This window comes from Neofelis nebulosa, chromosome 17 (assembly GCF_028018385.1).
Source record: "Neofelis nebulosa isolate mNeoNeb1 chromosome 17, mNeoNeb1.pri, whole genome shotgun sequence".
In the NCBI taxonomy this organism is placed as follows: domain Eukaryota; kingdom Metazoa; phylum Chordata; class Mammalia; order Carnivora; family Felidae; genus Neofelis; species Neofelis nebulosa.
Window position 1 is genome coordinate 3557188 of NC_080798.1, and position 27760 is coordinate 3584947.

General features: G+C 45.5%; 1 protein-coding gene across 1 annotated transcript; it reads left to right on the forward strand.

Annotated features, from left to right (window-relative positions):
- Positions 1–839: 839 nt before the first annotated feature.
- On the forward strand, positions 840–26045 carry LOC131500102 (NACHT, LRR and PYD domains-containing protein 7-like). The gene is given in 8 exon segments (XM_058708842.1): positions 840–889; positions 22342–22843; positions 22845–23030; positions 23033–23107; positions 23110–23216; positions 23218–23931; positions 25861–25914; positions 25916–26045. Coding segments are annotated over 8 exon segments (1806 nt in total). The 3' UTR covers positions 26034–26045.
- Positions 26046–27760: the final 1715 nt, after the last annotated feature.

Consider the following 27760-nt stretch of genomic DNA (forward strand, 5'->3'; position numbering starts at 1 on the left):
GGGTACCACTCAACTGCCTGGTGAGCCTCTGTTAAGATGCTTTCAAAGTCGAGACCATTCTGTAGTCAAAGTCCCTTACGCCCGAATTTCCAGTTGTAAAACAAATATGCTGTCACCCACCATATTAACTGGCTTTGGGCCTTTGTCTATTCAAGTAGAAGCTCCCGCTGGGTGCTGGGAACAATTTTAGAAATGAAGGGACCACTATAAAGGTGGGTAAGAAACCTGCCCACTTGGGGTTTATGTTCAATTTTGGGTACACATACATGGTATGGGAGAAGCAGACATTTCACACATAAACAGAAACAAGTGACATCAAAATATGAAGATAGGGTGATAGAGAGAAATAGAATGAAGGGAATTTTAAAAGACGTGAGCATGGACATTTTCTCAGAGGAATAGGTCAACCGCTAAGATGCAGACAAGGAGCTGCCAGATGTGGGAATTTTGTGGGAGATAAATTCTAAGCAGAGTGAACAAGGAGTATGAAAGCTCAGGGCTGAGTGGAGCTCAGCAGGTTGGAGGCAAATAATACAGATACACACTTGCTATAGCAGATGAGCACAGGATGAAACTCATACCCTAGGGTCAGATCTCTGATCATGAAGGCAGTGGCATGGTAAATTGGGATTTTTATAATTTGATTCCAGGTACAGTCCAGCAGGGATGCCACACCATCTGTCCTATACTCAGAAGCACTTTGTCTTGTTGCACGGGTAGGATAGAGAGCCATACCAAAGAGCTGGTAAGGGAAATGTATTAATGATGCTTGAAGATGGTGATGAAGGCTTTACTGGAGAGAGGCAGCTACAGCCGGGGTTTGGAGGCAGAGGACAGAGATGGAGCTCAGCTCCAAACACAGCAAGGACAAGCGGGTGGATCCAAGGAGGTGGGGGTCGGTGGATGGACAGTCACCGAGAGGAAACATCAAGGCTACGGGCATTCTTGTTAGATCCATTCACCAAGATTCCTGCTGAGGGCAGACCAGGGTGAGCAGATGTCACCTGGTTGAGGAGGAATTTGATCAGATAGCAAGGGTGGGGGAATTTTTGCTAAGCTGACCCAGCAGGATTCTGGCTCAAGTTGAACTAAGTGGACCAAGGAGAGAGCCCAAGGACAAGGCCCAATGGAAAAGAGTACCTAGGATGCTGACTCCAGTTCAGTCAAGAAGACCATCTTTGTCAGTGCCTGGCTTAGGATTCTGAATTCATCCTGAGGGTGGAGGGGTCAGGTCACACGTTGGTAGTCCCTGCAAGGTGGCTGGCACTGCAATCTGCCCTTTAGACGTAGCTCATTTAATCCTTACGATATCACCAAGTGTTATATTCTCCCTATTTCAGATATTGATACTGAGGCACCAGAGAGGTAAGATAGACCATTCAAGGTCACATGACCACATGGACTCTGAACTAGATATTATAAATAGCTCTGAAGCCCGGGTGTCAATCACCCTGATGGGACGGTTGTTTGACTTGGGTGTAGTTGTGGAGAACTGAATTACATCTTTTGAGAGAAATCAGTGGTTTCTGGGCAATAAGGGAGGGAAATGAAGAGAAAATGAGGACCCAACAAATACCCAGGATAGGGGCACCCATCTAAACAGGGTTCCTTCCACTTCCAGCTGCTTGGATTTCCACATTCCCTTCCCAGTGAGGAAGGGGCTGGGTCTAGGGTTAGGGTCAAGAACAGCCCCTCCACTGTGTTCCTGAGGTGCACGCCCACTCTCCCTGCTTCTTAATTTGTCACCAACTCCATTCATAAAACCACGTTTCGGCCAAGGGTGGTCATGGGACGTTGCTGGCCCACAAAGTTAGTTTAAGCATTTTTGGTTGGGCTTCTGAGAATGTTATTTTTGTCTTGATATAAAGGTGGCAGAAACAGCTGAGTATCCTTTGACCTTTGTCCCCCGACCCTGCCAGGCATGTGGAGAAGGTACATGTGGTCAGGAAGCCGCAGTCGACCTGCAAGAGGGAAGCTGGGCCCTCTGGGAGTTAGCCTGCAGCAGCTGTATTTGCTCCAGACTGTGGTGTGAGGATAAGGTCATCTGAAGCATCCCCAAACCACAAAGCCAGGAGACTCGTCCCAGCTTCCACATGCACCAAACCTGCTCCAACATACGCCTGGTAGTTCTGTTTGTATTGGGTTTCAAACAAATCCTGTTGACCAACATTTTTTCCCCCTCATGTAAGCATGTATATATAGATTTCATTTTTCTTAAGGTAAAATTTATGTAACATAAAATTAACCATGAGCCATTTTCAGGGAACAGTTCAGTGGCATTTGATACATTCAAGTGTGCAACCACCACCTCGGATTAGTTCCAGACATCTTCATCTCCCTAAAAGGAAACCCCACTCCCCAAACGCCCCTCCCTGCAGCCCTCTGGTGACCACCAGTCTGCTCCCTGTCCCCAAGGATTTGCCTGTTTGGAAGATTCCCACAAATAGTCACACATTATGTACAAAAACTAACTCAGAACAGACCAAAGACCTAAATGGAAGGGAAAAGCTACATAACATTTTAAGGTATTTAAGGTATTTATGAGTGCCTAAAGTTTTATGCCAGGACAATTTTTCCAGTGTTTCTTCTCATATTAATAGGCAGCTGTGATCCTGCCTCCCCATCTACCTTCCTCCCTCTGAAGGCAGAGAGCCACTGCTCACTCAAGATCTTCAACACCTTGATTCCCTCCCCCCTCCTCCCACCTTAGTTTGCAGAGTCCTTCTTGGCCCTACGATCTCCTCAAATTTGACTTCAGGTTATATTTACCAGCAGATTTCATGTGTTTTTTTTTTTTTTTTTTTAAAGAGATGGTGGCAATGTGCCCCACCAAGTGCCATTTATATGCTAGTCAGGTCAGGTGTTCAACATATAATTTAGTCCCTTTGAAAGAGTTGGACGGGGTCATTGTGTAAAATGATCCTTTAAAACATGGAGAATGGAAATTTACAGAGGTTAAGTGATGGCCAGTTCTCACCCAGCTGTGAAGTGTTGAAACCAATATTCTACTCAAAGCAGTCTTATCCCAGAACCTGTGATCTCAATTCCTCTGCTAATTGATTCAAGTATATGCCACTCTAAAGTTGCCAGTAATTACACAGATAAAATGAGGACCAGGCAGAAGAATAAAGTCAACTGGTTAAATACAGAAGAAAGTGTTCTCTTAAGCCAACAGATAGATTAAGCAAAGTGTGTCAACACCTGATGGGTTTTCAAGGCTGGTGACTATTATACAGTACTCACTGTGTAATTACAGTGGAAAAGAGAAAAGTTAAACTTGCGATTTTGTTTAAAATTACAGCAGCGAAGAGAATCTTATATGGAAATAGGATATATATACCTAAACACTCAGTGGTTGCATTTACATTGCAACGCAGTGGGGGATTCTTGTTGAGCCTCTTGAACTCTCAGTCTCTAATTAGCATGCATTTTATTTGTAGGAGGACCTATTTAATAGAAAAATGATTCAGCGACATTTCGGGGACTTGTCAGAAAGGGACCAAAAAAAAAAAAAATCCTTCGCGTTTAGCAGACAAGGTCTTAAGAAAATCAATTTCAGGAGAATAGTAAGATAAGCATCTAGAGTGTAATGAATAAAAACATGCATGATATTCTCGGGGATATGGCTGTAGAATGCTACTTGTAGAAACTCAACCCAGGAGAGAGAAACTTTTGCACAAAGAGGAGTTTCACTTGAAATCTCAATAACCCTTCAGAGGGGTGACATCCAAACATTCAAAGAAAGGGAGGAGGAATTTTTATTGTAGAGATGTAGCAGTGGAATAAAGTAAGGAGGCAGGGGTGTTACTCACCTTTCCAACACCAGGAACTCCTCTCCCACGGTGAGTACTGCGGGTACAGAAAGCCTCCTATTAAAAGAGTTTCTCCTTCTGCCCTGAGCTCTGTGATTGGACCTTGGGACCCAATCCCATTGCAGAGAACTTGCTGGATCCACCCCAGTTACTGAGAGGTGGCCATTTCCTCAGTGTGAGTGTCATTTTCTCCTAGACCAGAGTTCCTCGATCTCAACCGCATGCATAACCCACCTCCCTGGGCATCATTTCAAAGTATCAAGTTCCCAGAGATTCTGATTTATGAATCGGATCGGGGCTGCCCAAACTTCGGGCTTCTTGAAAGATCCCCAGATGATTGTAATTGCAGCCAATCTTGAGAAGATCTGCTTAGAGCCTTCAGCTGTGAATGGCCGCCCCTTTCTGTCACACCAGGTATTTTAAAACCTACCCACATTTCATGTTAAATACAAGTGGCACGTTAAATACAAGAGGTACATCAATAGCCAAGTTCATCAGTTTTACACTGACAATGTTAATTTTTGTAGATATGTAATTATTTCAAAATTTTGGAGTTCAAAGTTTTTGTTTTCGAACAAATATGTATCTACATCTCACTTTCTCATCTATCTGCTCAAGCCTGAAGAGTCTCCAGACCAATATATGATATACTAAATAGAATACGTTAAAATATTTTAATACAATAAATAATATAATACACATGCACATAAGCCATGTATATAATTTTAAATTTTCTTTTTTTTTTTTTTATTTATTTTTGGGACAGAGAGAGACAGAGCATGAACGGGGGAGGGGCAGAGAGAGAGAGAGAGACACAGAATCGGAAACAGGCTCCAGGCTCCGAGCCATCAGCCCAGAGCCCGACGCGGGGCTCGAACTCACGGACCGCGAGATCGTGACCTGGCTGAAGTCGGACGCTTAACCGACTGCGCCACCCAGGCGCCCCTATAATTTTAAATTTTCTAATAGACACATTAAAAAAGGAAAAAGAACAGGGGCACCTGGGTGGCTCAGTCAGTTAAGCGTCTGACTTCACCTCAGGTCATGATGTCAACGTTTGTGGCTTCGAGCCCCACATCAGGCTCTGTGTTGACAACTCAGAGCCGGGAGCCTGCTTCGATTCTGTTTCCATCTCTCTCTGCCCCTTGCCTGGTCACATTCTGTCTCTCTCTCTCTCTCTTAAATATAAATAAAACATTAAAAAAGCTTTTTTAAATAAAACAAGGAAAAAGAATGAGGTGAAATTAATTTTTACAATATTTACAATATTAATTTTCCAATATATCCAAAATATTATTTCAACATGTAGTCAATGTAATTGGCTACTGGGATATAATAATTGGGATATTTTACATTCAACATTTTGTTCTAAGGCTCTGAAATCTGGTCTGCACTTCACACTCGTAGCACATTTCAGTTTAGATCATGTACATTTCTGGTGTTCAATAGCCATAAGTGGCTAGTGGCCATCATATGGGTTAGGTCTAGACCCAAGGACAGGAAAGTGACCTCTGGTTTTAAAAAGGAGGAGGGTCAAGGGATCAAAAGGGTTGGTCTTCCAGCATTTGGTTACTTCTCTGAGCCTCTTGATATACATCTATCAAGAGTCCTTTAGTAAGAGGAGGTAAGCCATGAACCCTCAGATATAAGAATCAACCCAAGAGCTGCCTTCCAGGTCACAGTACACAGAGGGCCATTCATCCTTTTGAACCCTTCTAGACTGCAAAGTCAGTTGAGTTACCTAACGTCTGTGTCTCAGTTTCCTTATTTGTAAGATGGTGATAACAATAGCACCTGCCTCATAGGACAAGAGTATTTTATTTATGTATTTATTTAAAGTTTATTTATTTACTTTGCAGGGGAGGAGCAGAGAGAAAGAGAGACAGAATCCCAAGCAGGCTCCATGCCATCAGCACAGAGCCTGATGCAGGGCTGGAACTCATGAACCGTGAGATCATGACCTAAGCTGAGATCAAGAGTCAGACACTTAACCGACTGTGCCACCCAGGTGCCCCTTTTATTATTTACTTTTGAGAGAGAGAGAGAGCATGAGCCATGAGATAGAGGGACAGAGGATCCGAAGAGGGCTCTGCATTGACAGCAGTGAGCCCATGTAGGGCTTGAACTCACGAACCGAACCATGAGATCATGACCTGAACCGAAGTCAGATGCTCAACCAACTGAGCCACCCAGGTGCCCCAGGAGAAGAGTATTTTAAGTGAGTTAGTGGATTTAAACAGTATGTAGAAGAAAGGCACACACGTTCCTGTTTAAAGATAAACATTTCCCCACATTCCTCAGATGAGATGAGATGTTGGCAAACATCCTCCTGACAGAAAACACAAGGGGGTAAATTTATTTTGATTCACTCCTGTAGACTTCATTTGTACCCTGACCCTTCTCTCCCAGTCACCAAGATAGAGTAGGATGGGAAGAATCACAGACACGCGCCTACATCCCAGAGACCCCCTGGCCTCAGCAGTGCTGCTCTTATGAGGAACAGACTTTTCTCTGGCAAGTGACACAGACCCCAAGGAAGTTTGAGTGACCCCACTCCCAACAGGGAGAAAATACAATCCATATCCTCTTTCTCTTCCCCCCTTGGTGGAGAGGAGACTTGCAGAATTGCCTGACATCACAAAGACGTTAATCATCTGAACTTCAAACTACACTCAGTCTAATCTGATTCCTATTTCCTATTCCCAAATCCCATATCAACATTTAAATATTTCTATATATTTCTATACAATTCAAGGGGTAAGAAAATCACAAGATAAAGAACAAGAAATAAATAATTTCTAGGCAAAGCCCTGCTTTGAGATACCATGAACTCATGGCCCTTGCTTCTTAATTCTGCATTCCCTTCTTCATATACAAAGATATATATACAAAGATACAAAGGGGGAGCAATGAGTTCCTGAAGAGCTACTATCATGGGGTATGTAAATGGTCCCCAAAAGAACTTTCTAGACAGGCAGTAGCATAATCATTATTTCCCCTTCACACTCTGCTTCTGTATCTTCCCAACACAATGTCAACACTGATCTATCCATGGGTGTTGATTTTGAATGTAAACAAGATACTTACATTAGGTTAAGTTACACCTTTGTTCTTGAGTGTTCTCGCTGACTGAACCTCCTTGACTAGCTAGGTCATCTTTTCTCCTAGACAAATATGTAGGGGTGATTTAAAATCTTCTCCATGAGGTGCCTGGGTGGCTCAGTTGGTTGGGCGTCCAACTTCAGCTCAGGTCATGATCTCACGACTCGTGGGTTCAAGCCCCATGTCGGGCTCTGTGCTGACAGCTCAGAGCCTAGAGCCTTCTCTGGATTCTGTGTCTCCCTCTCTCTCTGCCCCTCCTCCACTCATACTCTGTCTCTCTCTCTCTCTCTCTCTCTCTCTCTCTCTCTCAAAAGTGAATAAACATCAAAAAAAAATTTTTAATCTATTATACCTCCATGATACTATCTTTGCAAAAAACCTCAAATAATTTATAATCAACCTTTTAGGAGTTTTCGTTTCATTCTAGACAGGTAGATTACATGAAGCAGGTCTGCATTTAGTCCTCACAAAAATGGTGGTAGCTTGGATTATTGCCCCCAGTTTTGTAGTCATCCATGTGATCATACAGTAGATCTAAGCCTTTTCCAGTTAGGATTCCATCAGAACACGAGGACTACCGAGAGAGATGTGGGACACAGGGCTTTATGGCAACAATTAGAACGTATGTAGTTGTGGTTGCAGATGGATCTGGTATCACTCTAATGCTACTGAAGGTCAGCCAGGATGGGTGTTGACAGGAAAAGCTGCATGTGGAGTGTGGCAGATCATGAGCACACTGGAACCCTCAAGAAAATCAGTGTCAATTTGTCTATCACCACCTCCCACCTCAATGATATGCATGGTGCTCTTCACTATAGACCTTCAGTAGTGCTGGTGCAGGTGCCAGTGGGCGTGAAGGTGGGCTCACACCCATGGGTTAGCCAGCAGATCCCATAAAACATCTGTGAGCTGCACCATGACAGACACTGCTCTTCCCACACTCACCACCTGAGGGTCACTTCCACCTTCTATGTCTTGTGTCAATTTCTGTTGTCATCCCTGACCCAGAACCACAGAGGTAAGAAAATTCAAGGAAATTTCATTCATGCTTAGCTAAATCGACCTAGTGCAGAGCCACCAGTCTGCTTCCCATCACGTTGGTTTCCAAATGCACACCTTTTAACCGTACCTCCTTTCCAAACACGACGATGGCAAAATCATGGCTTCACTTGACATGATGCTAATACTCTTCAGACAACTAGACATGTATGATCTCTTCTCAGGTAGAGGGTACAAAGGTCTTTTATCCACCCATTGATGTCGAATCCTTTCATAGCTGAATAATCTCTTACTTTGGTAACCTGTCAGGGTAAATCACTGAGATATGACATTAAATGCCTCATAAGCCTTGACTTCAGAGTCAACTGGAAATTTAGTCAAGTCTCTTTTTTAATAAAGAAGGGTAGTGGTCCAGGAGACAGAGACAAGGCAGGAGCAATGCAAAAGATACATGGAAGACACACACCCCTTCATGGTAATCTCCCACATCTCTGGTTTATTTATACTTACCAGCATCTAACACCAATTTCACATTCAGGCAAGTCCACTTTCGCATTCCTCCTGGGGTGTGGTGATGACTTTTTCCCCCATGGGAATGGAAAATGCTAGGTGGTCCTCCCCTAGCCTCCATCCCATGAAATCGACTGTTCTGGACATGAACAGATAAGCTGGCTTTGACATGGAGTACCCATGCCCCTCGTGGCTGCAGGGTGCTGATGCTGGCACTGCCGTGGTGAGTGATTGCAGTGAAACAAGGCTCCTGTTGTGGATATCACAGCAGCGGAAGCTGGAACACATTGTGGTCTGTCGTAGAAACAGCATTAACCCCATATGACCTGGCCTGTGGCGGGATTTAGGGAATAAGGCTTGAGCCTCATTCATCAGCCCTATGAATCTGAAACATCGCACTGTTATTGAATACTTGTTTTAAATGAATCAATAGTGATAGATTCCATGACACGAACAAATGGAAAGATACTCCATGCTCATGGGTTGGAAGAATTATTATTAAAATGTCCATACTACTCAAAGCAGTCTACAGATTCAATGAAATCCCTATCAAAATACCAACAGCAGTTTTCATAGAACTAGGATAAATAATCCAAAAATTTGTATGGAATGACAAAAGACCCCAAATAGCCAAAGCAATCTTGAAAAAGAACAACAAAACTGGAGGTATCACAAAAACAGTATGGTATTGGTACAGAAATAGGCACACAGATCATTGGAACAGGAGAGAGAGCCCAGAGATAAACCCCTGCTTTCATGGTCAATTAATATATGACAGAGACAAGAATATCCAATGGGAAAAAGACAGTTTCTTAAACAAATGGCATTGGGAAAACTGGATAGCAACATGCAAAGGAATGAAACCGGACCATTTTCTTACAGCACACACAAAAAATAAATTCAAAATAGATGAAAGACCTAAATGTGCAACTTGAAATCATAAAAATTCTAGAAGGGGCTCCTGGGTGGCTAAGTCGGTTGAGCGTCTGACTTCGGCTTAGGTCATGATCTCGCAGTCTGTGAGTTTGTTGCGTCCCGCGTCGGGCTCTGTGCTGACAGCTTGGAGCCTGGAGCCTGCTTCAGATTCTGTGTCTCCCGCTCTCTGCCCCTCCCCCGCTCATGCGCGCGCGCGCGCGCGCGCGCGCGCGCGCGCTCTCTCTCTCTTTCTCTCTCTCTGTCAAAAATAAACATTAAAAAAAAAACTTCTAGAAGAAAACATAGGCAGTAATTTGTTTGACATTGGCTATAGCAACATCTTTCTAGATATGCCTCCAGAGGCAAGGGAAACAAAAACAAAATAAACTATTGGGACTTCATCAAGATAAAAAGCTTTCACACAGCAAAGAAAACAATCAATAAAACAAAAAGACAACCTACTGAATGGGAGAAGATATTTGCCAACAACGTGTATGATTAGGGGTTAGTATCCAAAATCTTTAAAGAACTTAGTCAACACTCAAAAACAAATAATCCAGTAAAAAAAATGGGCAGAAGACATGAACAGGCATTTTTCCAAAGAAGACATCCAGATGGTCGACAGACACATGAAATGATGCTCAACATCACTTATCATCAGGGAAATGCAAATCAAAAACACGATGAGATATCACCTCATATGTGTCATAATGGCTAAAATAAAAAACACAAGAAACAACAAGTGTTGGTGAGAATGCAGAGGAAAAGGAACACTCATGCATTGTTGGTGGGAATGTAAACTGCTATAGCCACTCTGGAAAACAGTGTGATGGTTCCACAAAAAATAAAAATAGAATTACCATGTGATACAGTAATTTCACTGCTGGGTATTTGCCCAAAGAAAACAAAAACACTAATTCAAAGAGATCTTCTGAACTCTATGTTTATTGCAGCATTATTTACAATAGGCAAATTATGGAAACAGCCCAAATGTCCACTGATAGACAAATGGATAAAGAAGATGTGGTATATATGTCCAATGGAAAATTACCCAGTCACAAAAAATAATGAGATCTTGTCATTTGCAACAACATGGATGAAGCTAGACAGCATTACGGTGAGTGAAATGAGTCAGTCAGAGAAAGACAAATACCGTATGATCTCACTTATATGTGGAATAAAAAAAAATGGGGGCACCTGGGTGGTGGCTCAGTCAGTTAAGCGTCCAATTTCGGTTCAGGTCATGATCTCATAGTTTGTGGGTTCGAACCCCACATCGGGCTCTGTGCTGACAGCTTGGAGCCTGGAGCCTGCTTTGGATTCTCTATCTCCCTCTCTGTCTCTCTCTGCCCCTCCCTTGCTCGTTCTTTCTCTCTCTCTCAGATATAAATAAACATTAAAAAAATGAACAAATAACGAAAAAATAATTGAAAAAATAGATTCTTCAATACAGAGAACAATTTGGTGATTGCCGAGGGGAGGAGTGTAGTGGGATGTGTGAAATAGATAAAGGAGATTAAAATCACACTTACCATGATGAGTACTGAGTAATGTATAGAATTGTTCAATAATTATATTGTACATCTGAAACTAATATAACACTGTAAATTAATTATAGTTCAATAAATAAAAAAATAGTGATAGCTTTGGCTGATACCATCTAAAAACCACAGATTAAAAAAAATTTTTTTAACGTTTATTTATTACTGAGAAACAGAGAGACACAGAGTGTGAGCAGGGGAGGGGCAGAGAGAGAGGGAGACACAGAATCTGAAACGGGCTCCAGGCTCTGAGCTGTTGGCACAGAGCCCCACACGGGGCTCGAACTCACAAACTGCGAGATCATGACCTGAGCAGAAGTTGGTCGCTTAACCAACTGAGCCACCCAGGCACCCCCACAGATTTTTTTTTTAAGGTTTAATGTATTTGTTTTGAGAGAAAGATTGCATGCGCTCACATGAGTTGGGGAGGGGCAGAGAGAGGAGGGGCAGAGAGAGAGAGAGAGAGAGAGAGAGAGAGAGAGAGAGAGAGAGACAAAGAAGGAGAGGGAGTGAGGGAGAGGGAACCCCAAGCAGGCTCTTTGCTGTCAGTGCAGAGCCGGGCGCAGGACTCCATCTCATGAACCATGAGATCATGACCTGAGCTGAAATTAAGAGTCAGAGCTTAACCTCCTGAGCCACCCAGGCACCCCTAAAAACAACACATTTAATGAATGGTTGGTTCTGGGGCTGATAAGACAGGGAGATAAGGATAGATGTCTCCCAGATTTTACTTGAGTTACTGAGTGGAGGCTGGTGTCATAAGCAAGGAGAGGCTGAGCTTGTGTGGGTGCGTACATGCGTGCGTGTGTGCGTGCGTGTTGTGTCAATGTGACTTTTCTATTCACTGTATTACCTCAAGGTTCTATGCCTTCAGAACAGAGGTGGGCCCTGGAGGGCCGGGGCTGCGACGCTTGATGTTATGGCACCAAACTCATGCTACCATTTATTTAGGGATCGCCTTTACCTATTTAAAATACCTCTGTGTTTATAATCAGCTGCATCACACAGAGTCTTATATTCCCTTTGACCTTGGCCATCTCTTGCTAAAGTCCCCAGGACGGGTCCATATATCCCGTGTCAACAGCTCTTCATTTATTTGCTTCTGTGGCCTTTGTAGACAGCGGTAGAATCATACGCAGTTCTTCAATTTCAGAAACAGCTCTTACTTCCACTAGGATTTCCCTTTGGTTGTCATATATCAGTAGCAGCATGAGGGCCTGGCCAATTAGGCCCAGACAATCAGACAATTTTTAAAAAAATGGTGCATACATTGTAATTTTTGAGATGCCTGTGGCTGAAGAGAAGGAGCTTCCCTAAGGACTGAGAAGATAATCGAACGTTCCAACCCAGAGGAGGAGGCAGACAGGTTTTGTTGGCAGTGTTTGTCTTTCTCTGCCTGACTTGCTTCACTTAGCATGAGACCCTCAAAGCCCACCCATGCTGTGGCAAGTGGCAGGGTTTGGAGAGCCTACTTGGAATCAGGTGACTTACACGGTGGGTTCTAGTTCTCCTTCTGAGGATCACAGTCCTGCCTTGTCCAGGAGATTCATCTGCCTGCCCATTGGCAGGGACTTATGGCCTGGCTCGGATAGGTTCTAATGGCACTGGGCATTCTATTGAATTATTTTTTGATTGTGGCTTCTAATCAGTTCACCCACTGCTCTGGACACATAGTTCCTCTTTTACGTACTCAATCACCTTTGCAGTCTGTGTCTGCCCGTCACAAAACTCACTTATTCCAACAGAAGTCTGCTTAAATCTATCTTTCTCCCCTGTTGCCCATCGACTTGGGGATGTTGCTTATCAGTTCTGTCTCACTGTCTTCATTTATAAGTGAGGATGTTAGAGACCTAAGAATTATAGGGTGACTAAGTGAAAAAACGTAAAGACCAATGCATGGTACCTATGATTCCAGGAATAGATACATATGAGACTATTTGCCTTTCTAGTTGTTTTTCTGAACTCAAAGGTGTGTGTGTGTGTGTGTGTGTGTGTGTGTGTGTGTGTGAATAAACAACTGTACACTTCATGCATTTGGTTAGTTAGCTAGCCAGCTAGTGTTCTTAGTTTTATAGTTCAAGGCACTGACACTCATTATACACTATCTTTTGATTTGAATCCTGGATCAGCCAGTTATAATCCTGTAAGTAACATCAGTCAAACTGAAATGTTAATTGTACATCCGTCAAAATTAATACACCAGAGATCGAATACAAAATAAATCAAATGAATTCACATTTAAATGTCAACACAAATCAATATCATCAACCATAGAACCAATGAGCTTGACTGTTAGGATATATAAATTTTATTTAACATAGGCTATGGATGGATTTCAATATGCTATGTATGATGGCAAGGGGTGGCTAATTGCAGCTACATCAGTGATTCTCAACCAGGGGTGACTGCACCCCTCGGGGGACATTTGGCAATGTTTGGAGACATTTCTGGTTGTCAAAATTGGAAGGCGCTATTGACATTGAGGGAGCAGAGGCCAAAACATCCTACAGCATACAGGACGGTTCCCTTGGTAAACAACTGTCTATCTCAAAGTGTTGACGGTGCGGAAGTCGAAAACCCCGATTCCAGATGGTCTAGAACACAGACTGTGCATTAGAATTTCCTGGGTGAGATTCTGAAGGCTCCTGATTGCCTGAAGCCTACCCCAGACCAATTCAATTAGGATCCCTGAAATAGGGCCCAGGTAATTTCAGTGTGAGTCTCATTTTATTTTTTATTTATTTATTTATTTTAATGTTTTTATTTATTTTTGAGACAGAGAGAGACAGAGCATGAGCAGGGGAGGGGCAGAGAGAGAGGGAGACACAGAATCTGAAACAGGCTCCAGGCTGTCAGCACAGAGCCCGATGCGGGGCTCGAACTCATGAATCGCGAGATCATGACCTGAGCCAAAGTCAGACGCTTAACCGACTGAGCCACCCAGGGGCCCCAGTGTGAGTCTCATTTTAAGGGTTGAGAACCAGCCACTGGTAATCATAGTGGGAGTCATTCTACCCTGGGCAGGAAGACGTGCCCCCACCCAGGGTCCCGCCCGTTGGTCATGGAGCTTGAGTCAGCAGAATAATTCTTTTTGGAGATTTTGTTTGCAATGAATATCCACAGGCTGCAGGTAAGCCCTAGCCTAAGAGAAGTGAGTACCAGTTCCTTTGGTTTCGGTTTCTTCCCATTTACAGTATTGTTTTTCTTTTTTTGAGTATAATTGACACATGGTGTTGCACTGTTTTCAGGGGTACACCATGGTGACTCCACAAGTCCATACACTGTGCTGTGTTCGCCACAGTGTCATTGATATATTCCAGTTCTCATGCCTATTTAAGTCAACAGCAGTGCTTGCTTGAGTCTCTACCACAGAACTTTGGAAGCTTACATGGGCAGCCTGAGGCTTTTTGGAAGGATTATTGAGGTCCTCGAGCTGAAATCTCTGTTAAGTACGAGAAAACAGATTTGGAGTAGACAGCTGCCAGCGATTTCATCTATAATGTTTTTCTTATGTTATTTTAAAGTGTTCTGCTGAGGTGAAAATTACCCTGTAAAACCCACCCATTTTAAGTGAGCAATTTTTGAGCAGACTTAGAGTTGTGCAACCATCCCCACAATCCATAGTCAGAGCATCTCCCTCACCCCCAAATGTGCCCTCGTGCCCACATGCGGTGTCCTTGTGTTGTGGCAGGGCACCCCTGCCTATGAGCCTCCGTATTCCATCTGTAATATGGGATGGTATCCTTGATCCCCAAAAATGGGTGTGGTGTCAGTCATGTAGACAGAAGGAGAGTCGTCTGCTCATGGAATTTATGGGTTTGTAATCCACACCCCCCCCCCCCAATACTTGAAATGACAGAGCATCAAGGAAAGGGCTACTGCTAATTATATGGGCTGCATCTAACAATTCTGTAGTTCTAGGCTGCAGGCTCCGGCTTGCTTGCTTGCCAAGGGCACCTTCCTTTTTACTTTGCAAGGACAGAGCCCCTCAGGCTATTCAGGCTCAGCTCCAAGTTTATCAATGCCTGGTCTTCCTCGGAAGTCATTGACCCCTGTTTAAAACAAATGCTTGCACTCCAGGCTGAGGATCCCTACCTGGAGACCTTTGGGATTTGGTTCCTCCACCAACCCACTTGCTGTCCTTCTTCTAAGGCTGCCTCTCTCCGTCTGTGCACATACGCATTCCTTCTGGGTGGAGGCAACCATTGTCCACAGTGGCAACACCAGAAAGAAAGACGGAACCAAGGGTGTGTCTGCTGCCCTGATGAGAGGGCATATGACCCAGGAAAGGAGCCTCAGTGTTTCTGGCATCGCAGGGCTCCACGCAAAGCTGGAGCATATCAATGGGAACTGGAATTAAATGACCTACTATCCACCGTTAGTTGAGCAGGGGCACTGTGGGAAGCAGAAGTCTTACGATACTCCCCAGTCATGGGGTTCTTAAATGTGCATGTCTTAAATGTTCTTACGCATTCGTATGAAACCAGGAATTCCTCTCTTGCCTCCTTCTCTGACTTTGTCGCGGTTTGCATCCACTCTGTCCCTCGAGATGTTATGCACCATCGCCTGGGTGGTCCCTGGAGCTAACCTCGTCTGTGCACCATTCAGGCTTGGGTGTTCACCTTGCTTTCCACATGGCTCTGATACAGTTTTGCTGTCCTGGGCTACCTTGTCTAGTGAGTGAGTAGTTCTCGGTGTTAACTGAAGAGCTAGCTGGTGGTCTTTCAGCTACGCGAGAGCTATGCTATTGATCTGTAAGCGGCACTCTGGATAGAACTGGATGCTGACTTCCTGCTTGTTTCATACTGTTTTTCTGTGTGTTTGGTCTTTAGGTACAAATCTTTTCCTCCCAACGCACTGTCTACATCTAAAATTCCATCGGACTTCATCTTCCCTCACGTTGGTATGCTTGTCAAGGAACCTCACCCTGCCCTTCACCTTGTGGGCACTTAGAGCTGGAACTGAGGGTCCCATTCTCCCACTTGGGTCCCTATAAATACCCATACACGTCCCCATGTCCTCTACACCTGTGTCTCTTGGGTCTGGCTTCTAATGTCGTAACCTCGCTACCTCCCTGAGATGGCTTCCTTCAGATCTTAGCTGAAAAACGTAACCGATATAGCGTGTTCTCCTTTCCTGACTATGACCCAGTGACCCCCTTCTAAGACTTTTCCCGCAAAACCAAACACCTCCTGATGAGCACTGGGTGATGGATGGAAGTGTTGAATCACTATAGTGTATACCTGAAACTAATATTATATTGTATGTTGGCTGGAATGTATTTTTTAAAAATTTAAACTCAAGTTAGTTAACATAGAGTATAGTCTTGGCTTCAGGAGTAGAGCCCAGTGATTGGTCTCTCACATAGGACACCCAGTGCTCATCCCCAAAAGCGCTCTCCTTAACGCCCATCACCCATTTAACTGGAATTTATTTTTTTTTTTTAACGTTTATTTATTTTTGAGACAGAGAGAGACAGAGCATGAACGGGGGAGGGTCAGAGAGAGGGGGAGACACAGAATCGGAAGCAGGCTCCAGGCTCTGAGCCATCGGCCCAGAGCCCGACGCGGGGCTTGAACTCACGGACCGCGAGATCGTGACCTGAGCCGAAGTCGGACGCTTAACCGACTGAGCCACCCAGGCGCCCCTTAACTGGAATTTAAATAAAAACTTAACAACCCTCCCCAACCCCAAAGGCATGATGATCAAAGACAGCATTGAAAAAAAGACCATAAAGATAAAATCATCTGTGACCTTGACATTCAAGCACAGTTGTTGGGGGCTTCTTTCCGACTTGGCATTTTAGTCTGAATATTTTTATATTAAATATTTCATACCAATCATGAGCCCTCATAATCCTTTGTGTTTTGGGACACAAAACACAACTTAGATTTGCCTAATCTAATTTACGATTGGATGTGTTCTACCCTTTCTCCATGTACTTACTAAATGGCTCATCCCTAGTGTTGCCCATTTAATGCCTGAGGGCGTAGAGAGATGATTTGTTTTTATTAAGTGGTTCAGGCAGTGTATCAGTGACTGAGAACACCAGTTCTTGAGTTAAACTCCTTCTCATGATGATCTGGGTTTCACCTTCAGCAGGTGTGTTCTTGTGGACCTTGATCTGACTTCCTTTGGCTGGTGGTTCTGAAACTAGCATTTATCATAATCACCTGGACGCCCTTAAACTAGATTCCTGGGCCCATCTCCAGACTTCCTGATGGGTAGGTCTGGGATGGGGCCCCAGAATCTGCATTTTCTGTAAGTTCCCAGACAATGCTGCTGGTCTGAGCACCACACTTGGGGCACCACTGCCCTATCCCTCAGCTGCACCATAAAAAGCACAGATAATAGAATTTACCTGATCAGATTGTTGCAAGGCTTAAATGTGATTTAAAAACGTTTAAGTTTATTTATTTTTGAGAGAGAGAGAGAGAGAGAGAGAGAAAGAGAGAAAGAAAGAGAGAGAGAAAGAGAGAAAGAAAGAGAGAGAGAAAGAGAGAGAGAGAAAGAGAAAGAGAAAGAGAGAGAGAGAGAGAGAGAGGGAGGGAGAGAATCTCAAGCAGACTGTTGTCCACATGGAGCCCAATGCAGGACTTGAACTCATAAACTGTGAGATCATGATCTTGAGCTGAAATCAAGAGTTGGATGCTTAACTGACTGAGCCACCAAGGAACCCTTAAATGTGATTTTTAAAATAGTCCCTAACAGATAGAAATACTAAGATGTTAATTATCATAACTCCTTCAAAAGACAGGGATTATAGAAACGTGTAAAGGAAATTATCCAGATACAGGGATTACATTTATAGCGTGAACATTTAATGCAGTCCTAGTTTTCCCTTTGTTTCATTCTGTCACTTCTAAGGCAAAAAGCTATGCTAACTTCCTATTTTTTTTTTCTTGAGAGAGAGAGAGAGAAAGAAAGGGAGAGAGCGAGCGAGAGAGAGAGAGAGAAAGAGAAAGGGAGAGAGGGAGCTCCAGCAGGGAAGAGGGGTGGGTGGAGGGAGAGAGAGAATCCCAAGCATGACGCAGGGCTTGAACTGACAACCATGAGAGCGTGACCTGAGCTGAAATCAAGTCAGACGCGTAACAGACTGAGCTGCCCAGGTGCCCCTAACTTCCTCTTAATCTTTAGAAACGTGTTTACATGTGTGTGTGTACGTACACAGAAGTTTCTAGCTGTTTATACAAACCAACGCTAACCATCATAATTAATATGAATAATCCACTTAGTCGTCACACACCCAAGCCACCACTCACCAGATGGCTCTTTGGACACTGCGGATGCCTGCCCTTTTCTGCCCGGCAACGCCTGACTTCCATTCAAAACCAGTCTGCTGACCAAGGCCACCTTAGACCAGTTTTCCCCAGTAGGAACTTTGCATGGGCTGAATCAATACAATTTGAGGGTTCCTTCTGTGTGGTTTCTTGGACGGCTACAGTCTGGGGACACGATGAGGACGGGCACCGTGAATGGATGTGCATGCCCCTTCTGCAGGTGTCTGCACTAATTTAATGCCAGGGGTAAAGCTGCTCGTCACGGAATGCATGGGTATGGCTGGCTGCAGGAGAAACCTCTGTGTTTGGCAATGCAAGTTTTTTTTTTCAATTTAACCCTGACATGGGGCTTGAACTCAAGAACTGTGAGGTCATGACCCGAGCTGAAGTCGGATGCTCAACCGACTGAGCCCCCTAGGTGCCCTCCCCTTTTTTAATGTTTATTTATTTTTGAGAGAGCTCGAGAGCTCAAGAACGAGCAGGGGAGGGGCAGAGGCCGAGGGAGATACAGAACCTGGAGCTCAGGCTCCAGGTTCTGAGCCGCTTGAGCTCACGGAGTGCGAGATCATGACCTGAGCCAAAATCAGACGCTTAACCGACTGAGCCACCCAGGCCACCACCGCCCCCCCCCCCCACCTCCTTAATTTTAACCATTCTGATGGGGGCGGGGTCGATCTCTATCATTAGGGTCTTCGTTTGCATTTCCCTTAGGTCTATTGAGGTTGAATGCCTTTCAATGTGCTTATTGGCCATTCTCTTCTTTGAGGTGCCTTTTCCAGTCTTCGGATTTCTTTCCACCAAGTGTTACCTTGTTTTAGTGCATGCTTGCTGGAATTCCTTGCATGCCTTAACATTCCTTCTGAAAATAGGGATTTCAAAATATCCGTACTTTGAGTGCATATGCTCTCAGCTCGTAGCTTGCAGCTGCCCTTTTACCTTCTGTGCCTTTTGTCTTCCTTTCTTTGGAGGAACCTAAGGTCCTGATTCAAAATCGAATTCAGGTTAACGGTTTTTACCTTTATGGCTAGTACGTTATTTTGATTACTGCCAAGCAGTGGAGATAGTTGTGTTTCTTGTTGTTTGCTTTTGTGTGTGTTTTGTGTCCTTGTTTTTTTTTTTTTTTTTTTTTTTTGTGGTGCCAGATAAATTTTTTAAAAAAAATTTTAAGTTGGGGCGCCTGGGTGGCTTGGTCGGTTAAGCGTCCGAGTTCGGCTCAGGTCACGATCTCGCGGTCCGTGAGTTCGAGCCCCGCGTTGGGCTCTGGGCTGACAGCTCAGAGCCTGGAGCCTGTTTCAGATTCTGTGTCTCCCTCTCTCTGTGACGCTCCCCTGTTCATGCTCTGTCTCTCTCTGTCTCAAAAATAAATAAACGCTAAAAAAAAATTTAAAAAAAATTTTTATTTTTCCCTTCATTTACATTATTTTTATTTATTTATGTATTTATTTAGTTTTTAATTTACATCCAAGTTAGTTAGCAGATAGTGCTATACTGATTTTAGGAGTAGATTCCAGTGATTCATCCCCTATGTATAACACCCAGTGCTCATCCCAACAAGTGTCCTCCCTTATGCCCCTTACCCATTTAGCCCATGCCCCCCCAACCACTCCAGTAACCCTCAGTTTTCTGTATTTAAGAGTGTCTTTTATGTTTTGTCTCCCTCTTTGTTATTATTTTTGTTTCCCTTAAGTTCATCTGTTTTGTATCTTAAATTCCTCATATGAGTGAAGTCATATGATATTTGTCTTTCTCTGACTGGCTAATTTCACTTAGCATAATACACTCTAAATCCATCCACATCATTGCAAATGGCAAGATGTCATTCTTTTTTATCCTTGAGTAATATTCCATTGTGTATATGTACCACATCTTCTTTATCCATTCATCCATTGATGGACATTTGGGCTCTTTCCATACTTTGGCTGTTGTTGATAGTGCTGCTATAAACATTGGGGTGCAGGTGTCCCTTCGAAACAGCACATCTGTATCCCGTGGTTAAATACCTAGTAGTGCAATTGCTGGGTCGTAGGGTAGTTCTATTTTTAATTTTTTGAGGAACCTCCATACTGTTTTGCAGAGTGGCTGCACCAGCTTGCATTCCCACCAGCAGCGCAAAAGAGATCCTTTCTCCACATCCTTGCCAACATCTGTTGTTGCCTGAGTTGTTAATGTTAGCCATTCTGACAGGTGTGAGGTGGGATCTCATTGTGGTTTTGATTTCTATTTCCCTGATGATGAATGATGTTGAGCATTTTTTCATGTCTGTTAGCCATCTGGATGTCTTTTTTTTTATATGAAATTTATTGTCAAATTGGTTTCCATACAACACCTAGTGCTCATCCCAACAGGTTATCTCCTCAATGCCCATCACCCACTTTCCCTTCTTTCCCACCCCCCACTAACCCTCAGTTTATTTTCAGATTTTAAGAGTCTCTTATGGTTTGCCTCCCTCCCTCTCTTCCCTCTCCCCTTCCTCTCCCCCATGGTCTTCTGTTAAGTTTCTCAGGATCCACATAAGAGTGAAAACATATGGTATCTTTCTCTGTATGACTTACTTCACTTAGCATTATATCCTCCAGTTCCATCCATGTTGTTGCAAATGGCAAGATTTCATTCTTTCTCACTGCCAAGTAGTATTCCATTGTATATATAAACCAGTTTTTTTTATCCATTCATCATTTGATGGACATTTAGGCTCTTTCCATAATTTGGCTACAGTTGAAAGTGCTGCTATAAACACTGGGGTACAAGTGCCCCTATGCATCAGCACTCCTATATCCCTTGGGTAAATTCCTAGTAGTGCTATTGCCGGGTCATAGGGTAGATCTATTTTTAATTTTTTGAGGAACCTCCACACTGTTCTCCAGAGCGGCTGCACCAGTTTGCATTCCCACCAACAGTGCAAGAGGGTTCCCATTTCTCCACATCCTCTCCAGCATCTATAGTCTCCTGATTTGTTCATTTTAGCCACTCTGACCGGCATGAAGTGATACCTCAGTGTGGTTTTGATTTGTATTTCCCTGATGAGGAGTGACGTTGAGCATCTTTTCATGTGCCTGTTGGCCATCTGGATGTCTTCTTTGGAAAAGTGTCTATTCGTCTTTTGCCCATTTCTTCACTGGATTATTTGTTTTTTGGGTACTGAATTTGAGAAGTTCTCTATAGATTTTGGATACTAACCCTTGATCTGAGATGTCATTGGCAAATATCTTCTCCCCAGTGGGGACAGTTTTTATTTTTCTTCTTATGAGCTTTATGGACTTGCTGTTCACAATTGAGATTATAATTGATCTCAAATTAGTTGTGTGCTGTGATGTAGGGATCCGAGTTTACTTTTTATGTGGCTATCTAATTGATGCAGCACCGTTTATGGAAGACTGGTCTTTCCCTACTGCTCTGCACTGTAAGATGTTGACCTTGTGAGTCACCAGTGAGCTCGTGGTTCGTCTCCTGGGTCCTTTGTTTACCTTCTACCAGTTTCCTATCATCTGCTCTAGTTTGTAGTAAGTCTTTGCCAGGGTCAGCACAAGGGTGAATCAAGTGAATGACACCTTAAATTGGGCCCTGGGATGGGGCACTTGGGTGGCTCAGTTGGTTAAGCGTCTGACTTCAGCTCAGCTCAGGTCATGATCTCACGGTTCATGGGTTCAAGCCCCATGTTGGGCTTTGTGCGGACAGCTCAGAGCATGGAGCCTGCTTCGGATTCTGCGTCTCCCTCTCTCTCTGCCCCTCCCCTGCTCATGCTCTGTCTCTCTCTCTGTCTCCAAAATAAATAAAAACATTAAAAAAATTCTTCTAGGGGCACCGAGGTGACTCAGTCAGTTAAGCATTCGACTTCCGCTCAGGTCATGATCTCACGGTTCATGTGTTCGAGCCCCACATCAGGCTCTGTGCTGACAGCTCCGAGCCTGGAGACTGCTTCCGATTCTGTGTCTCCCTTGCTCTCTGCCCCTTTCCTGCTCACTTGTGTGCACTCTCTCTCTCAAAAGTAAATAAACATTCAAAAAAAATAAACATAAAAAAAGGGATGGGGGGCTGGCAGGTTACAAGAGCCAGAGGGTCAATACTGTCTGGTAGCGGAAGGTAACTCGCCTGTTCTTGATAGTCCTCATTTCTGGTCCTTTACAAACTGTGTTTTCAAGTTGAGTTGAATCCCTGGCACCCCAACGTTGTCTCGTCGCGTAGCCTTACAGGTGTAGAGGAGCGAGACAGGAACGCGATGGAGAAATCCTCCATCCAGAAGGACACTCCTTGGCCAGGAGATGACGACGACGTTCACGACCATGTGACCCAGAGAAGCCAAGGGTTCCTATCCCTCTTGAACGCCAGGACGTCCACAGAGCTAATGCCACGGACGGTGGTGCTGCACGGTGCCGCGGGCGTCGGGAAGACCACGCTGGCCAAGAAGTGCATGCTGGACTGGACGCAGGCCGGCCAGGCCCGCGCCCGCCCCGCCGCCCTCTACCTCAGCTGCAAGGCGCTCAGCCGCAGGGGGCCGTGCACCTTGGCGGAGCTGCTGGCCGACAGCGCCCCGGGCCCGCGCCGGGCCCTTCCGCTGCTGCTCGCGCGGGCGCGGACGCTCCTGCTGGTCATCGACGCTTTCGAGGAGCTGCGCGTGCCCGCCGCGGCGCTGGCGCGCGACCTGGGCGGCGACGGGGGCGCGCGGCGGCCGGCGCCCGTGCTCCTGGGGGGGCCTGCTCAAGAGGAGGCTGCTCCCCGCGGCCACGCTCCTGGTGACCACGCGGCCCGAGGCCCTGGGGGAGCTGCGGCTGGTGGTGGAGCAGCCGCTCCTGGTGGAGGTCGAGGGGCTCTCGGAGCCGGAGCGCAAGGCGTATCTGCGGCGACAGCCGGGAGGCGAGGCTCAGGCGCGGCGCGCTTGGCTTGGCAGCTGATGAGAAGCAACGCGGCGCTGCTCCGCCTGGGCTCGGCGCCCGCCGGGTGCTGGATGCTGGGCGCGCCTGCCTGCGGCTGCCCGCGGACGAGGGCGACGACCCGGGCCGCACGTGCCGCACCGCCACGTCGCTGCTGCTGCGCTTCCTGTGCAGCCGGTTCGCGCCCGCGCCCGCGCCCGCGCCCCCGGGCCCCGCTGCGCGCCCTGTGCCTCCTGGCGGCCGAGGGCGTGTGGGCGCAGACCTCGCTGTTTGAGCCCCGGGACCTGCGCAGACTGGGCGTGCGCGAGGCCGACCTGCGCCCCTTCGCGGACCCGAGCCTCCTGCAGGAGAGCGGCGAGTGCGCGGGCTGCTACCGCTTCCTGCACCGGAGCCTGCAGCGCCTCCTGGCGGCCGCGCTCTACGTCCTGGGCGGCGGCGAGGGCGGCCCCGGCTGGAGCGCTCGCGGGGTGCGGAGGCTGCTCTCCAAGGAGGAAGGGCGGCGGAACCCCCACCTGGCCCACGTGGGGCGCTTCTTGTTCGGCCTCGCCAACGAAGACAGGGTCAGGGAGCTGGGGGCCGCCTTCGGCTGCCCGGTGTCCACGGAGCTCAAGCGCGAGCTGCTGGCGTGCACCGTGAGGTCCCCCGAGAACGGCCCCTTCTCGTCGGTGACGGACACGAGGGAGACCTTGTGCCGTCTCTACGAATCGCAGGACGAACCGCTGGTGAAGGAAGCCGTGGCCCAGGTCACGGAAGTGTCCCTGCACTTGAAAGACCCCACGGACCTCGCGCACGCGTCCTTCTGCCTCAAGCATGGCGAACGGCTGCAGAAACTGTGTCTGCGGGTGGAAAAGGGCGTGTTCCTGGACGACGACACCGCGTCGGGGTCCGAGGCCCAGGCTGCCGGGTAAGGAGCCTCACGGTTCACTTTGTGAATTGCCCCCGCCCTCAGCCTCCCACCCTGCGGCACCCGGAACGGGGCCGGATTCCCGCTCCGTGTGGCTGAGGGTCAGAACGGGCTTCTGGCCACAATTCCTCCTGCCAGCTTGCCACTCAAGGTGCAGGCCGTGATGTTCAGGTTAGGAATGGAACCTTAGTGTTAATGGGACCAGGTTCAGGGTATCCCTAGACCATCTGGATATTTCGTTAACAATTTTTTCCTTAACAATTGTTTTTAAAAAATTTTTAATTAAAAATTTTAATGGTTATTTTTGAGACCGTGAGACACTGTGAGTGGGGAGGGGGGCAGAGAGAGAGATACACACAATCCGAAGCAGGCTCCAGGCTCTGAGCTGCCATCGCAGAGCCCCACATGGGTCTCGAACCCAGGAACTGGGAGATCATGACCTGAGCCCAAGTCGGACGCTCACCCAACTGAGCCACCCAGGCGCCCCAATGATTCTCTTTTTCTCAAACTAGAGCCGCCATACCATACATCACACCCTCAGGACTTCTGTCTGGAAGTTTGTACTTGTTGACCACTTTGACCCATTTTATCCACATCCTGCCTCTGGCAACCACCAATCTGTTCTATGAGTTCGTGTTTGTTTCTTTTGGGTTCCATGTATAAGTGAGACCATTCAGTATTTGTCTTTCTGCCTTGCCAGGCTTACTTCACTTAGCGTAATGCTCCCGAGATCCATCCATGTTGTCACAAATGGCAAAATTTCTTTTTTTTTTTTTTGTGGCTGCATAATATTCTGTCGCATACACACACATTTTCTTTATCCATTCATCCATCAGTGGACACTTAGGTTGCTTCCCTATTTTGAGTATTGTAAATAATGGTGCCATGAACGTGGGAGGGCAGATATCTTTTCAAGATAGTGATTTCATTCTCTCTGGCAAAATAGCCAGAAATAGGATTCCTGGATCATAGTGTAGTTCTATTTTTAAGGTTTTGAGGAACCTCCAGACATTTTCCATGGTGGTTGTGCCAATTTACGTTCCCACCAATAGGGCGAGAGGATTCCCTTTTCTCCATATCCTCGCCAACACTTTTTTTAAATTGTCTTTTGAGTCCAGCCATTCTGACAGATGCGAGGTGCATTTCCATGATGATGAGTGATGTTGAGCATCATTTCATGTGCCTGTTGGGCGTCTGAATGTCTTCTTTGGAAAAATGTCTTTTCAGATCCTCTACCCATTTTTAAGTCTTTTTTTTTTTTTTTTGACTTGTAGGTGTTCTTTACATGTTTTGGATATTAACCCCTTATCAGATGATATGATTTGCCAATATTTCCTCCCATTCCATAGGCTGCCTTTTCATTTTGTCGGTGGTTTCCTTTGTGGTACAGCCTGCCAGTTCCTACTCTTCCCATAAATGCTTTTCTTTGTTTTTTTCTTTCAAATATAATTTATTGTCAGATTGGCTTCCATACAACACCCAGTGCTCATCCCAACAGGTGCCTGCCTCAATGCCCATCACCCACTTTCCCCTCTCCCCCACTCCCATCAACCCTCAGTTTGTTCTCTGTATTTAAGTCTCTTACGGTTTGTCTCCCTCCCTCTCTGTTTGTAACTATTTTCCCCTTCCCTTCCCCCATGGTCTTACGTTTCTCAAGATCCACATGTGAGTGAAAACATATGCTGTCTGTATTTTTCTGACTTATTTCACTTAGCATAATACCCTCCAGTTCCATCCACGTTGCTGCAAATGGCCAGATTTCATTCTTTCTCATTGCCAGGTAGTATTCCATTGTACATATAAACCACATCTTCTGTATCCATTTGTCGGTTGATGGACAATGTGGGCTCTTTCCATAATTTGGCTATTGTTGAAAGTGCTGCCATACATGATTTTAAACAGATGCTCTTGTCCGTCCCTTCCTTCTAGGTCACAGTATGACCATCTCTCTCTCCAGCTCTGGGCGGATCTCTGCTCGGTGTTCATCAAACAAGAGCCTGTGCTTCTTGGATGTGAGCCAAAGCTTCTTGAGTTCCTCCTCCGTGAGGATTCTTTGTGAGCAAATAACCCGTGTCACCTGTCATCTCCAGAAAGTGGTGTGAGTAGAAACTAATCCCCAGGCATTTTTAATGTGGCAGCAGTCTGGATGCCTGACCAGGCTGACTAACCGGGTGCCCAGAATACAACATATTGACATGGTTCCTAGTGAAAGAATTGTATGTTACCTTGAGTTATCTTCATGAAACTTGGCCAAGTGTTTGGAGGTTTCCATACATCTGCTATGGGCATAGTTGAAACTCTCCTATAGGAAATATAGGTACATGCATGTCAGGAGACCTGGGTGGAAATTGGGGGAAACAGTTGTTTTTTTTAAATATGAAATTTAGGGGCGCCTGGGTGGCTCAGTCGGTTGAGCGCCGACTTCGGCTCAGGTCACGATCTCGCGGTCTGTGAGTTCGAGCCCCGCATCGGGCCCCTGTGCTGACAGCTCAGAGCCCGGAGCCTGTTTCAATTCTGTGTCTCCCTCTCTCTGACCCTCCCCCATTCATGCTCTGTCTCTCTCTGTCTCAAAAATAAATAAACGTTAAAAAAAAATTTAAATATGAAATTTATTGTCAAATTGGTTTCCATACAACACTCAGTGCTCATCCCAACAGGTGCCCTCAATACCTGTCATCCACCCTTCTCTCCCTCCCACCCCCCATCAACCCTCAGCTTGTTCTCAGTTTTTAAGAGTCTCTTACAGTTTGGCTCCCTCCCTCTTGGGAGAAACAGTTTTAAATAATGTGAATAAGGAAGCGTTGATAGGGCAATGGTGAATTTATAACTGGTATGTGGGATGGGATTGAGAAAGGAGTCCAGGTAGTGAGGTAGGTTGGGGCACAAGTAAATCATGATGGGGCTGCCTGGGCAGGTGACTGTTAGGGTATTCTTTAAAACCAATACATGTGCAAGTGATAAACTTTAGAAGTTGTGTTCAAAATTACAGACCGCTACACCGCTGAAACTCCCTACCATCACCTTCTCCAAACCAACATGCCTTAGAAAGTTTACTTAAGCCACCCGAAATGTTGTGCTATATACTTGGAAGGAATAGCTCTGGCAAACATCAGTTGACCGTACCTGGTGATGTCAGGAGATAGGTAGCTTGCTTTTCTCAGAATGCCACGGGACTTGTGTGTTCAAAGTGATCTGACATAGGTTGGTGCCTGGAAAGATGTTAGTTTCTTCTGTATGGCCTTGAAAGTTTACATTGGTCTGGTTTTATAAGGCTTTACATGAGAAAACAGGAATTAGATGGCACCCATAACCTGTTCCACTAAGAGTTTTGGACAATGTAAGCAGAGGTCCTGAACAGCTGGCATCCGCCTTACTCTGGCACTCGTTGCTGAAAATTTCATTTTGAGGCCTCTTTTGGATAAACTGATGGGAATGTTCGTTATCTAAACATGAAGGGTCATGCGTTATTAGACCAGTTGTGGGTTTAGGGAGTGTTTTACAACAGGGGGATGGAGTGCCAGGTTTGGAGGTACAAAAACAGGAGAAGAACCTCTAAAAAAATAAGTGTAAATGAAGATCTGCAATTACAGGGTAGAAGAGGCAGTCGTGGCGGGTGTTGAGTCGATGTCAAATTAGGATTCGTTAATGATGCCTCAGAAAGGCCCTGAAAGAAAAATTTCCCCCAGTTATTTCCTGCTGTGCACACAGGATAACTTAGGAGCTAGATGTCATGATGCATAACACCAGGTTGATTAACTCTTACTCTGAAGAAGGTGGCATAGAGTCCAGATGCCAGAAACAAAAAATCTTATCATTTTTTTTTTTTTAG